This window comes from Anolis sagrei, chromosome 4 (assembly GCF_037176765.1).
Source record: "Anolis sagrei isolate rAnoSag1 chromosome 4, rAnoSag1.mat, whole genome shotgun sequence".
Lineage (NCBI taxonomy): Eukaryota > Metazoa > Chordata > Lepidosauria > Squamata > Dactyloidae > Anolis > Anolis sagrei.
Genome location: NC_090024.1, coordinates 154,159,781 through 154,174,393, shown reverse-complemented (window position 1 = coordinate 154,174,393; position 14,613 = coordinate 154,159,781). Strand labels below are relative to the sequence as shown.

General features: G+C 38.0%; 1 protein-coding gene across 3 annotated transcripts in view; it reads right to left on the bottom strand.

Annotated features, from left to right (window-relative positions):
• COL24A1 (collagen type XXIV alpha 1 chain) overlaps positions 1 to 14,613 on the bottom strand; it is a 215,046-nt gene that overhangs the window by 135,221 nt on the left and 65,212 nt on the right. For all 3 annotated transcript variants that reach the window (XM_060773864.2, XM_060773865.2, XM_060773866.2), the window contains exons 9-14: positions 13,661 to 13,714; positions 10,965 to 11,009; positions 8,585 to 8,638; positions 7,598 to 7,642; positions 3,596 to 3,649; positions 2,552 to 2,596 (exon numbers count right to left, since the gene is read on the bottom strand). In XM_060773864.2, the coding sequence (XP_060629847.2) occupies positions 2,552 to 2,596; positions 3,596 to 3,649; positions 7,598 to 7,642; positions 8,585 to 8,638; positions 10,965 to 11,009; positions 13,661 to 13,714 (297 nt within the window). The remainder of the gene's footprint in view (positions 1 to 2,551; positions 2,597 to 3,595; positions 3,650 to 7,597; positions 7,643 to 8,584; positions 8,639 to 10,964; positions 11,010 to 13,660; positions 13,715 to 14,613) is intronic.

Here is a 14,613-nt window from a genome sequence, read left to right as displayed (position 1 = left end):
GAGGATGATGATCGGGACCGGCGCCTGGAGGAGCGGCTCGGCCGAGAACAGCCACGATCTCCTTGGGCGGTGGGAGGGGCCGGTACCGGGGAGGGAGATTGTTGTCTGAGAGGCTGGGCAGGTTGAAGGAGGGAGGGGGAAAGAGGGAGGTTAGGATCAGGCTGGGAGTTGAGGAGCTCGATCGGGAGGAGTTCCGGGGGCTCCTGAAGCTCTAGGAATTGCGGTGCGGTTTGCTCCGTGGGCGAGAGCTCCAGCAGCTGGGCCGGCGGTACCAGCGGGGGAGGACTCAGGGGCTGCACGCCAGAGAGTTGCCGTCCCTTTTTCTTATTTTGTTTCTCCTTTGACTTGCTCTTATGAGCAGTTTGTTTGGAGACCCTGGGTCTTTTCGGCGGCGGCTCGTCCCCAGGGGGAGGAGTCGCGGCCGCAGGGTTTTCTTCCAGCTGCATGGAGGAGCCCGGCCGCTCTCCGGAGAGAGGGGAGGGTGAGGGCTGCTGAGAGAGACTGAGCGCGGCTTGGCGAGTCTCCTCAGGGGCCAGTGCCTGCTCATATAAGAGAGCTTTGAGACGGGAGTCTCTGCTCTTTTGGGCCCGAGATGTAAACCCTCTGCAGATCTCGCAGGCAGAGCGGTTATGGGCCTCTCCAAGGCACAAAAGACACTTGGTGTGTCTATCGGCTTCTGGGAGATTAACTCCACAAGCCGAACATTTTTTAAAAGATAAAGCCGACATGCTAGCCTGTCCGTGAACGGTCCGTTGTCGAGGGAAGGAGAATGGAGGGTCGTCGAATGCAGTCCGAGTCAAATACAAGGTAAGTAACAGAGAGGAAGATCCGAAATGCTTCTGCTGTCGCGCGGAAAGAAGAACTGAAGCGGAACTCCGCCTACTGCCTTTTATACTATTGGGAGGGTGGGCGGGACTCCCGCCTAAATTCTTTTAATCTAGAATATTCCGAAATCACTGCGCATGCGCACAGAAACCCATTAGTGCGCATTTCACAGACTACACGAGGAAGAAATAAATCTTCCACACTGAAACCAGGAGTTTCTAATACTACCAAGCCTATAAATCCAGAAGTTCTCCTTTTTCCTATCTCTAATGGTCTTCACTTAAGTATTCATACACTTCTTAGCTGCAGAACAGAAGTGTTTGAGGCTTTAAAAACCACCTACGTATGTATCTCCCAAACATTTCAGGTGGAAAAGTAATTTTCCATCTTATATATGGTTTTGCTGAATTTGCAGATTTGTATATTAAGAATGAAGAATCACCAAAGCAAACAAAACCAAACATGAACACCCCTGCCAATTTATCTGCATCTAAGTATAGATATATGTAAAAGGATTCAAATTGCTTAAAGGTAAGCAAACTGGCCATCAAATATCCCATGAAAAAAATGACTGTAGAGCCAACATCTGTTGGCTGTTCTTAGAGGCCCTTTTACACCAAGATTTGAGTAGGTACCTTTTTCATTGCAAACTCTGTAATTGCCCCTTTCATTTAAATGTACACACATTTGTTCACATCATTTATTTCCACAAACTTCAAAAGCAGCCACCATACCATTAGTCTTAGTGCTTTCTGGCAAAGCCTCCCTTGGTTTCTATCCAGTTGTTTAGATTTTTTTTTTTTACAGTAGACTATTGGGATTTGATTTAAACCACACTTAATTGGAACTAAGCGCCACTGATTTCACTAGAAATAGCTTCCAAGTAAGTATACTTCAGATCTCAGCCACAGGCTGTAAGCACTGAATTGGCAATGGCTTAATGTACTTTTGTCTAGAAACCGTCAGTCTAATGTTGATGTTATGGAAATATGCATGTGGCAAAGGCTGTGTTGATCTCAAGGCCAGCTGAAACCATTCCAGCTCTAATAAAGAAAGAGAAATAACGTATTCACTCTGTGTGTGTTGATCTAGACTTGCATGTGAACTTGGATGGAAGTTAAGGTTTTCTACAAGTATTGAATAGAGATACATTTCCATGGCAGGGAAGAAATATTTTCTACTTGCACTATTTGCTACATAACGACATCCAAGAGAAACACATTAACATTTCTGTTTCAGCAAGCAAAATACAAGAATGCTGTGAGGAATAAAAACTATGGCATTGAAAAGCACATAAGGTAATGCGATGATTAAAGAATACAGCCACAACTTGTGACTGAAAACTCACTCCTCAAAAAGCCCAAAAAGAAATTGCTTTTAATTTGTAAGAAGCCTTTCCAAAGTATGAGCATGCCTTTAAAAATCAAGCAGAATGGAATATTTGAATACAACTTTTCTAAGTAACAACATGTTTCAAGGTACATGGTCACAGGTACATGAACAAAGATTAAAAAAAATATCCTGCTACTTTTGAAATCAATCTCAAATGGTTTAGGATAATCACACATAGACTGGGATTATCTGGTCCAGAAAAAAAATCATCACATAATCATACATTATTATCTCTATAGGCTTCTCTCTTCTTAGAAGAATACACATGCAGCTTTCTCAAATATACAACAAAATTATATGACATTTTCAAAAATAAATAAAAATGTATACTTACTCTAAGTCCAGGAAATCCCGGAGGGCCAGCACCACCAACAGTTCCCTTTGGGAAAAATAAATTGAAAAAAAATCTTGATGTATTGTTGCTGTTTGTCTGTTTTATAAAATAAATATAGCTATGTTCCTAAATAAAGCTATGTTCCTAAAGGTTCATAAAAGGATGGAAACAATAATCAATATATTTAAAATACAGAGCTTCTCTAACTTTGGTCCTCAACAGTCAATGAGAAAAAAAAATGGCAGTTGATCTGGAGGATCTCACATTAAGATCTGAAAGGCCAAATGCTGAGATCCATTGACTTAGTAATTCTATGTAAGGCACAAAGAGAAGTATACTATTTTACATGTAAAGACCAGCATCCTGTGTTTGAATCACAGTAAGTAGCTATATATGAGGCTGCCTGTGAAGTGTTTGGAAGCTTCAAGTGGTCAAAAGAGTTGCAGTCACAGTGTTACCTGGAGTTAATTACAGGAAAGATGCACAACACGTCATACTGTCTGTCAACTTGCTTATAACCATAGTCCCAAGTGTTGATGATCACTCTGTGGCTAGATCTACACTGCCATATAATCCAAATTATCAAAGCAGACAATCCACGTTATTTTCTTTGAACAGGATTATACACTGCCATATACTCCAATTCAAAGCACATAATGTAGATTTTATATGGCAATCTAGAAGGGGCCTGAGGCCTGAGGCAGGATATTCCACAGTCAAACATTTCTTAACATCAGGAATTTCCAATATTTAGATAAAATCTCTTTTCCTGTGGTTTGAATCAATTGATCTGGAGCAGTAGAAAGCAAGTTTACTTCATTTTCAACATGACTTTTTTTTTCAAATGTTGCTATCATATCATAACCTTCTTAACCTTCTCTTTTCAAGGATAAACATACCATTTCAGATAACTTTATAAATACAGAAAACTGATAAGACAATAAACAATTTAATTAAAAATGTGAAAGTTCTTCAGCTGCAACTTGCTTATGGTTTGAAATATGAAGTGTCAACAAATGACTGAACACACAATAGCACACTTACAGGACTTCCATCAGGACCAGGAGGACCTCTGTTTCCAAAATCACCTCGTAAGCCCTGATTAAAACAGAAACACTTTAATTAGAAATCACAAGATATCCTTGATATTTCATTCAGGACAGCTGAAAAAAAACTAGCTGTTTTAACTTTTTAAAAATGGTGAATGATTAGGACTGTTTACTGGCTTTTCTTTTCTGACAGGTTGGTTCACACACATGATGGCAACAGTCTTGAACAGCAATGGTTCCCAAAGTGACCCATTTAAGGTAGAATTTGGTGTGAAACCTTTTTTCCCCAACCTTTTTTCCCATCTTCATCGTTATGATACTTCATCTTGTTGATGGGAAGCTTCCCACTAGGGTAGAAATAAACTATCGGACAGATGGCAAGCTATTTAACCTCAGCAGACTGAAAGCCAAAACCAAAGTCACAATATCTGCTGATGATAACGGAGTCTGTGTGCATTAAGAAGACCTACAAGCCACTCTAAACACCTTTGCAGAAGCATATGAGAAGCTCAGCCTCTCATTGAACAATGAGAAAACCAAAGTGATCTTCCAGCAGCCACCAGCCAATCTCTCTGAAATGTCAGACAACTTAATGGTGTAACATTAGAAAACGTTGACTATTTCTGCAACCTTAGCAGTCACCTCTCTACAAAAGTCAACATTGACACTGAAATACAACACCACTTGAGCTCTGCAAGTGAAGCATTTTTCCGAATGAAGCAGAGTGTATGAGGACTGGGACATCCTCCCAACCCTGCGATATGCCTGCGAAACGTGGACTATCTACAAACTCCACACTCAACTCCTGGAACGATTCCATCAGCGCTGCCTCTGAAAAATCCTGCAAATCTCTTGGGAAGACAGGCGGACAAATGTCAGCGTGCTGGAAGAAGCAAAGACCACCAGCACTGAAGTGATGCTTCTCAACCATCAACTCTGGTGGACTGGCCACGTTATCTGAATGCCCAATCACCATCTCCCAAAGCAGTTACTATACTCCCGACTCAAGAACAGAAAATGGAATGTTGGTGGACAGGAAAAGAGATTTAAAGATAGGCTTAAAGCCCACCTTAAAAACTGTGGCATAGACACCAAGAACTGGGAAGCCCCGGCCCTTGAGTGTTCTAACTGGAGGTCAGCTGTGACCAGTAGTGCTGCAGAATTCAAAGAGGGAAGAAATGAGGGTGGAAAGGAGAAATGAGCCAAGTGGAAGGCACGTCAAACCAACCTTGACCAGGACCACCTTCCACCTGCAAACCGATGTCCTCCCTGCGGGAGAACATGTGGATCAAGAATAGGGTTCCACAGCCACAACCAAGACAGTACACTTGGAGGACCATTGTCCTCGTGCTATGAGGGATCGCCTAAGAACAGCATATTGCTGAAAAGAAAAATCCCGCTGGATATAGTCAAGCTCCTTGAATCAAAAATTACTTTTTAAGATTATAGTCTAGAATTCTCCTAAAAGATTTATTTCCCTTGCTCCTGGCTTAAATAGTTCTCATTACATTTTAGGTAGCATTGTAACTATTTAGGTGGTACAAAGATTTTTGGCATTAAATAATACCATTTGCTGTGCTACTGTAGAACCTTTCAAAGAGGAAGTCTATTAATATTTTACTAGGAACTATGTATGATTGATCGTACCTGCTATTACTGCAAGTTATACTGGAAAATTGTTACTAAAATTTATGAAGCATCCCACATCATACTGACTTTTAGCTGCAAGAAAGTCTTCATATAATTTGTTCCTCTGGCCAACTATAAAGTTTGTAAAATTCTGCATATTATGTATAATACAATTGGCAGTAACTTTAAAATATGGCAGCTCCTGCCAGATTTCATATAATATACATAATGGGGAAAAGAAATTCAGTACATATGTTTTGGATAACAATATAATTTATATAAACATAGTGTACATTCAGCATTTTGTCATTTGCTTTTAGACTAGACACTATAATTATTCTTAATGGTAAAGCTATCCAAACTAATATTTTGTTCCATTTCATTTATACCAAAATAATTGTAAGTATTGCCACTGCTAAAAGTAGCCATTTTTCTCAAAGAAGCTGTATATATATTGTTATTATCTATGAAATGGGATTAAGGTAAAAGTAAAGGTTTCCCTTTGACATTAAGTCTAGTTGAGTCTGACTCTATAGATGCCTCCTAGGTCATGTGGCCAGCATGACTGTATGCAGCATCATTTCCCTCCCACTGAAGTGGTACCTATTGATCTACTCACATCTGCATGTTTTCAAACTGCTAGGTTGGGAGAAGCTGGAGCTAACAATGGGAGCTCACCCCATCCTGTGGATTCAAACTGCTGACCTTCTGGTCAGCAAGTTCTGCAGCTAAGCGATTTAACCTGCTGCGCCACCATGGACCCTATGAAATGGGACTAAATGATCAAGTAATATAAATTCAAGATCATTTTAAAAGGTATATGCTTAATTTATGTTGGGGGGAGGGGAGGGAATCTCAAAATACTCAATTAAATGAAGCTATCATATTTCAAAGGCCAAGCTCTTCTTCAGGGGAAACCTGTTTTACAAAATTTTACAATGGTATAGCAGTTTCTATTGAAATGTTCTTGTATTATCCTGTTGCAGCAAAATCAGAGTTCGGTGGCACTTTAAAGACTAGCAAATGTATTACTGCATGAACTTTTACAGCTCATTTCAACAGAAGTATGAAGTATTATTACACATACATGTATGTGTAAAGTAAAAAAAAATGTGTACCACCATATGTGTGTCCTGGTTATTTGTTTATTATTATTTATTATTTTATTTACTTTATTTGTATCTCACCTGTTACTACTTGTCATCAAGTCAACTTTGACTTATAGCTACCCTATAAAGGAGTCTCCCTGTTACCAACAGGAATGCTCAGTTCTTACAACTTCAAGGAAGCAGTTCTCTTAATTGAATCAATCCATCTGAAGTGTGGTTTTCTCTGTATTCCACTTTACCAAGCATTTAAAGTGAGACACATGAGTTGATTACGTGTGTGTTGTTGTACTGGTTACCCACCAAACTGTTGCTGATAACACAAATGTTCTGTTCTAGATAAGTCAAGTAAGCACATGAAATTTGTTAATAGGCGATCATCCTGAAATAAATCTTTAGTGATAGATGAACTTAGTGTGGTCCCTCTACTTGCTGTCTCTTACAGACAGAATCTCTTTCCTGATAACTAAAATCCATGGTTGTGTTTTAGACTCTGAAACAGCAGAAAACAAACTCACTTCCTCTTCATAGCATCTCTTCAGACACCATGCTACCTTTCAGTCTTCTTTTCTTCAAGCTGAACATACTCATTCCCCTAAGGAGTTTCTGAGCTGGTTTCCAGACCTTTGGTTATCTTGGTTGCCTTCTCTACATATGTTCCAGTTCATCAACATCCATCTTCAACTGTTGTATGCAGAACTGGACACACAGTATTCCAAGTGAAGTCTAACCAAAGCAAAGTAGAGCAACACCACCACTTTGCTTGATATGGATGTTATACTCTTTGTTTTTTGGCTGCTGACAAATTTACTCATGCTCAATATGTGGAGACTCCCAGATCCTTATTACATATACTGTTATCAAGCCAGGCATCATTTTTTCTGGCTAGACTTAGTACCTTGAGACAACACGAGACACTACTCTGTAAACATTTATGACCTGATAAAATGGTTTACATCAGAAATGCAGTAGACAAATTTCATCGGTTTCATAGCACCTACAGAAATATCTTCCTTTTTGTTCATGTCCACCCTGCATTCGGCATTCCATGTTGCTGCCAACAACCTTCAGCACTGTTATTTATCTTTTTTCCCTGTCTTTCTTAAGACGATTCCTCTGCAGTCCTTCAGAGGAAACTATTCCTATTGATGATGAAATCAATGGGATTAACTTTTGAGAATATATATATATATATATATATATATATGGATACTGCTGTCTTTAAACAGTCAAGGAAGTCAAGAAAACATGAATTGTCATACCTGTCTCCCCTTCAGACCACTTTTTCCAGGAAAACCTGGAATGCCCTGAAAAGAAAAGAAAAATCACAAAATTTAGATTCTGAATTAGATTTGTTGACCATGCAACAAAATTCACAATACACAAACTGCAATGCCTTTAGTGGCAAATACAAATGTACAAAATAGCTAATGTGTGCTTCTGAAGACTCAATGGCTTCTTCATCAAGGAAAGATATTAAAAAACAATACAGGAGAAGAAACATGATGTCATGGGCCTACAGTTATTAAGTTGTCAGTGAAAATGACCTACAGAAGTGGTTCCCAACCTTTGGTCCTCCAGGTGTTTGAGACAGCAATTTCCAGAAGCCTCAGACAGCTTGGCCACTGCCAGGAATTCTGTGAGCTGAAGTTCAAAATAGCTGGAGGTTGCAAACCATTGGTCTAGAGGGATCTCAATGCAGGTAGAAGACACAACCTTTTCTTAGGCATGTAGTATTTGAGGTAGACAGAACTAGTGGTAGGGGAGAGTGTTCACTACCCATCATGGACTTGATTGTACATTATGATCTCCGTGACCAAGAAACTCGTGTATGTGGTTTCACTTATCTGCACCTGAGGGAGATGGTGGTAATGATCTCTTCAGGCATTTATTGGGTCCACCAGATGACTCTATATTATACTTCCCATGGTGGTTGTCATACAGTTGTGTTGGAGGACATAGCAAATTCCTGGAAAGTATACCTCTCTAGAAATCTCTAGTTTCTTCAAATGTAACCCTATGGCATGCTGGAACTGAAAGAGCCAATTCAATGGTGTGTGGTCATATCTACGATATTGGGATCTTACTGTATTATTAACTTGTGCATGTTTAATTAATCGATGCATTTAACATCATACCTAGCCTTGTCCATGCATTGGTGATTTTGAGAACAGACTACTAAAAATGTATGCATTATTTAGAATATACATTTCTTTATCACAAGTTTTTTATGTGTTCCATAAAAGTACCCTTTCTCCCTCGAGTCCAGGAAGTCCTGCCACTCCAGGTGGTCCAATAAAACCCTGAAAAATGATAAGAGAAAAATAAAAAAACAAATACATACATTAGCAATTGTTTCCTTATTGCAGTATCATCTAAGAGACATGGCATGCTTAAATATGGGAACTGAATCAGACACTAAATGTAATTTAGTAGAGAAGAAAAATGTGCTTTGGACCACTGCTGTTGTTTGTGGAGAACAAAAGATTCAATGCCCATTTGCCCATTCATCAATGACAAGCTTTGAAAATGTATTTATTTATTTATTTATTTATTTATTCAGTTTCACTTATTGTAGTATATTATGATACTATTTTCAGGGGAAGATTACACTGAAAATGATAAAACAATAAAAATCCAATATTGGAAAACAATATAAAAATTAATAAAATTATATTATTTTTAAAAGATTAAATCATCAACAACATCATTTTATTTTGGTCCAAAGATCCTTATTGCACCGTAGGTGTACAAAGTATGCAGGTTAATGAGATTGACAACATCCGGTTGATTAAAGACACAAATGGGTAAAAGTTACAACAGTTAAAACTGCTTAAAATACATGTTGGCTAAAAAATAGGTAAAGACTACAAGACGTGCTGACGTGTTTCAGCCTGTGACTAAAATTGGGAATTGTCTAATCCTGGCCATCTCAGAAAGAAACCTGGCAACAGCCAAGGTCACGTGGGGAAGGTTGATGTGTGCTCAGGTCTGTTCATAGAAACTGCATGACAGTGGAATGTGGTAGATACATTCTACTTCCTCTTTGTTACATAGGCAGAGTCTTTCATTGTATGGGGTACCCGCAAATCTCTCATACAGCAATTCAGACAAGAGAACATTTTGCTTTGGAAAATAGGCTATGGTATTTGGCCACAATCAAGTTCTTTAGATAGTTTGTTGCGTTGAAAGGCACAACATAATGTATGGACAGAGTACTAGGGGAGCAAGATACATAAGAACGAGGCACAAAAGGCAATGTCCCACAGTCACTGTTTGATTGATTTGAGAGCCATGTTAAAACCCAGATGAGTTGGGTGGGATGTAGAAAGGCCAATGGAGGAGGCTTTCTTAGAATTGATCTTAAATCAAATGACTAATATAGGCATGTGGGGGTTGGAGAGCTTGTGAAAATTGAATCAATTGTTAACTTTTACGAAATTGCAGTATCTGCTAGGGTGATCTAGTCACAAAAATTGTTGTAATGCAAACAATTAATTTTCTTGACGTATTGTTGAGGGCTTTCATGGCCGGAATCACTGGGTTGTTGTAGGTTTTTTCGGGCTATATGGCCATAGTCTTGAGGCATGGCCATATAGCCCGAAAAAACCTACCACAACCCAATTTTCTTGACCTTACATTGTAAAACTTTTATTAAATGAATGACTTCACCACACAAATCCCTTTCAAGCACATTTTCTTTTAAAGACAACACCACTAATTTTCTTCATTAGCATAGTTGCAAAAAATGACTCTATGACAAATGTTTCAAACATATTATCAAGATGAAAAATAAATCGTCATGTCAAGTTGCCTTTCTTTGTATTGCCAAAATAAAAAAATCTACAGCATAAAAACTGTCCTCAGATATACAAATAATATAGCCTTCTGAAAAAATGATACGAAAGAAAACAAAATCCATACAGTAGTAATTTGAATGATGATCAAATGTTTATTTAGAAGAATCATATTTCTCAGAAATGGATACCAATATTTCATTAATCCACAGTTATGATGTGTAGATCAACTGGTAGAACAGTCTCATTTTCCACTCTCAATATTTGCAGTTAAAAAACCTTAGAAAGCAAGACTGAAAATCAGAGATAGACAGCCATTGACCTAAACTTTATGTCTTGGGTAAAAAAAATTATTAAAGGTCTAGTTGAATGTTGAATGGAATCACACATGCCTCAAAATGCCATTAGAATCTTATAACATTTGGAGATAAATCAAGAAAGCATTCTGCAAGCAGATCCTTATTTTTGAAAACCAAAAGGTAGCATATGCTACCTCAGTGACTCTAATATTATAGACAGAAAATGGGCCATGTTCACATATGCATAAACCTTCCCTTAACACCACTTATGGTATGTGTAGGGGCACATGTACACCTCTACTTGAAACAAAAGTCAAATACTAGTATGAACAGATTATAAATTGTGAGAATGAAAGTGAAATAAACCTCTTAGTATATAGTAATGAAACATAGGCTGTGAATAATTCTGCCAATTGGAATGACTTGGTGAGTAGAGAAATACCGAAATACAAATAAAATATCTCCAGCCTCATGCTAAACTGTGGATGGGGGAAAAGTCATGCATGTCATAATCCTTTAAAATGCTTACTTACTCTTACACCTTTAGGGCCTGGGTTACCTTCTGGTCCTGCTAAACCCTAGCACAAAAAGAAATCCTTTTTACTTCATTTTTAATAGAAGGAGACACTGTATTCAAAAAGTGCTATAGCTATTAATTTGCAAAATTGGCAATGTGCTTTTTAAAATTATGACTTCGTAAGTCAGAATTCTATACATGTAAATCAAGTTACCTAGGGGACTTTTTAAAATATACGATTCCCCTGTGGCATGGGGCAAACTACCTTTTTACCACACTTACTTCTTTGAAGGAATTGAACTTCCTCTACTTCAATTACAGACTTGGCTTAATGTGATCTTGCAAGAATTTTTAATAAACTTTTAAGCCTGAATGCAATTCCAGACATTTCACAGTCGTTATAAGAGCAACATGCCAATCTCAGACTTTCAAGCATCCTTGACATTCATGAAGAACTAACTCATTATTTGTCAGCTGCTATATAAACTTTTTAAATGGTACTTTAATAGTATTTTAATATCCTGTATACATGATGGTAAGTTATTTTCAGGCTCAAATCACAGAAAAGGCTCAAATTAAGGAGTTAAATTGGACTTGGAATACATGCAATTACTGTGCATATTGGAATAAGAGCTCATTCTTGATATATAGAATATATTAAACAAATTCCGTGTCTTCTCTTTTTATTTATTTTTCTTCTTCTTTTGTTAATGGAAAGAGCAATGTGATGTATTAATTTACTAGGCAAGGTTTTAAAGATAGTATGTCTTGTTTCTAAATAGCATATTTTAGTGGAAATAGTAATTAATTAATGCAAATATTTTAAAAAGTATGATGTCCTGAAACAATACTTTCCTTTCCAGGGCTGAGCAGGGGAACATCTAGGGACAGGGTTACACTTTCTGCTCTTCATTCCCATTCTTTGCTTGTCCTTTCTCTCTGAGGGCATATCTACACTGACTACTGAGTGTGTGTTTCAGTCAGCCCTGCAGTGGCTAAACATTACACAGGGCTGGCTTGGCAAAAGACTGATGGATCTCCAAGTGTGTGGTTGGTGATCGTCTCATGGCTGGGGACAGTAGCGACAAAAGCTTGCTTTTGGGCTACAAGGTAAGCTTTATCAGGTTTCTGGAAAGCTGGATCAAGCCCACTTAAGGGGCCGGTGTAGAAGACTCCCTAGTCTGTTGTCTTCCATGGTGTTTGGGCAAACGCAACACAAATGAGGAGTGTATCAAACACAAATCATATCTACTATGAAAACCTAGGAAAGTTAATTTAATATTCCAAACTACTTAAAAGAGCCAAACATCCCTGATGCCTCAAATTTGGTTAACAAACAAAATTAGCTAGAGGATCTGTGGTTAAAAATTAAAAACATGGATGTGGGACCAGGCGTTTGGACAATCTGGCAGATAAATAAAGGACTGCGACGATGGATAGGAACAGACAATGTGGAACGAAGTATGGACTCTGAGTTGGCGAACGCTGTGCTTGAGATTGGCTATTGACTGTGATATATATTGTTGTTTTAATTGTTTAACAGTTTAACTGCTGTTTTTATACGTTTATTGTATTATTGTGTAGGCATCGAATTGTGCCATTTTGTAAGCCGCCCTGAGTTCCCCCCCTCGGGGGTTGAGAAGGGCGGGGTAGAAGTATACGAAATAAATAAATAAATAAATAAATAAATAAATAAATGAAATGCCTGATCATTGCTAACATCTGAAGATACAGAGGACCTACTGTATATTTTTCCCACTTGTCTTCCAACATTCTTCCAATAATCAACATTAGAATGTGAATGAATGAAAAGTTATGACTTTGGGTATATCTAACTATAGAATTATAGTAATTCGGTTTGACATTATTTTAACTGACATGGCTTAATACTATGAAATTCTGAGAGTTATAGTTTGGCTAGGCATCAGAAATATTTGGCAGAGCAAGCTGAATACATTGTAAAACTACAACTCCCATGATTCTGTAGCACTGAACCCAAAGTGGTGTCAAACTGCATTAATTCCACAACGTAGATATATCCTGTGTATGTACAAAACAGTAATCCAGATTTTCAATCAATAGCAGTACACCCATGCATGGTCCAAATTCACTCCTTCATGGTCCTCCCACCAGCATGATCAGCTTAACTCCCCAGTAATTTCACCACCTAGGAATCTTGGCGTTATCCAAATCCAATTTCTGGGCCGTTGCCTCTAAAAATGTCAAGAATCTAAACCAAGAAGATTGGTTTGTGACTTCAGCTTCATATAGATTCAAAAAGAAAATGCTAAATACATGTTTCCTGCTGCATTTTTAGTTTATTTAGCCACTTCCATTAGCACAAAGAGCCATACAGACAGCAATCAGAAAGCATTCACCAGAACAATAATAGGGAATGATAAGGAAGGACTACCAATAAATCTGACTTTGTACCTTGTTTTAATGTGGCTTATGTCAGTTGCAATGGAAGTGGAGAGATTCCTTGGTTATTTGGCATAGTATCATTAATTCATATTGAAGGAACAAATTAGAGAAGATTAATAATGACTTCAAACTGTGCCAGGAATATACTCTCCAGAGAAACTAGTGAAGTTTCAAGAAGAAATAATAACGTCTTGTTTCCATATATTCAAAAAGAAGGAAGGCTGATTATTTCGATTTTATTGTAAAAATACATTCTGGAAATTTAGGTTTGTAGCATAGTTACTGCACCTGCCTGCCAGGGTAACCAAGCGTTCCAGGGCTGCCAGACATTCCTCGAATTCCCTAAATGAAAAGGAAAAATAAATGAATGTATTTTAAAATCTATATGTAAGCAATAAACATTCAATTCAGGAGTGCTTTTCAAAAAAGTACATGAAACATAACTCTTATGCATCAACATGATAACTAAGCAAAGATCATGGGTCTCAGAAGTAGTGAGCAGAAGGGGAGGGAAGTGAAATATAAAATACTGACTGATTCATGAATGAAACTTTTAAAAATGTTTAGGACAAGCAAGAATTCCTATAGATGAAAGGAATTTATTATTGATAAATTGATGTTGAGTTTTGTTATATAATTGCTAGATGGAAACAATCTAAGAAAATTCTGACTATCATTTCAGTTTGATTTTTTATCAAAGATCCTAGTCCAACAGTTCAAAAGTAATTTTATCTACTAAAAAACTCCTACTGAGGGGTAAACGTTAGCATAATCCTTGAAGATTTGCGAATGTCAGCAATTAAATAGACAAGTACGTCTCAAAAGCAGAAAAATAAATCCACAACAAATGATAGCAAAGTAAGGATGCATCCAGAACAGCCCTTTTAAAGTGGAAGTTCCTGCAATTAAAAGGGGGCTGCCCAGAGAAACACAAATTCATTCGCCACAAATCAGTTGCCACATATTTAATTCCTGGAAGGTGTGGGATAAACCCACTACTTCCGCTGTTTGGACTGCTCTCCCAAAAGTTCTGGATTTTTGAGGGAGAAGGCCAGACAGTAGTCCTGCATTTTCCAGGCTAATTTAGGAAAATTGAAAACTGCAAGGGCACCAATCCCCTCCCCAACCCCCTCCCCCCACAAAAACCTTAAAAAATTAAAAGGAAGCTCACCGAGAGCCATTTGGTGTCTCCTCCTATCTGATGGAACATATCAATGACACCTGAAATGAAGGTGTGGGGG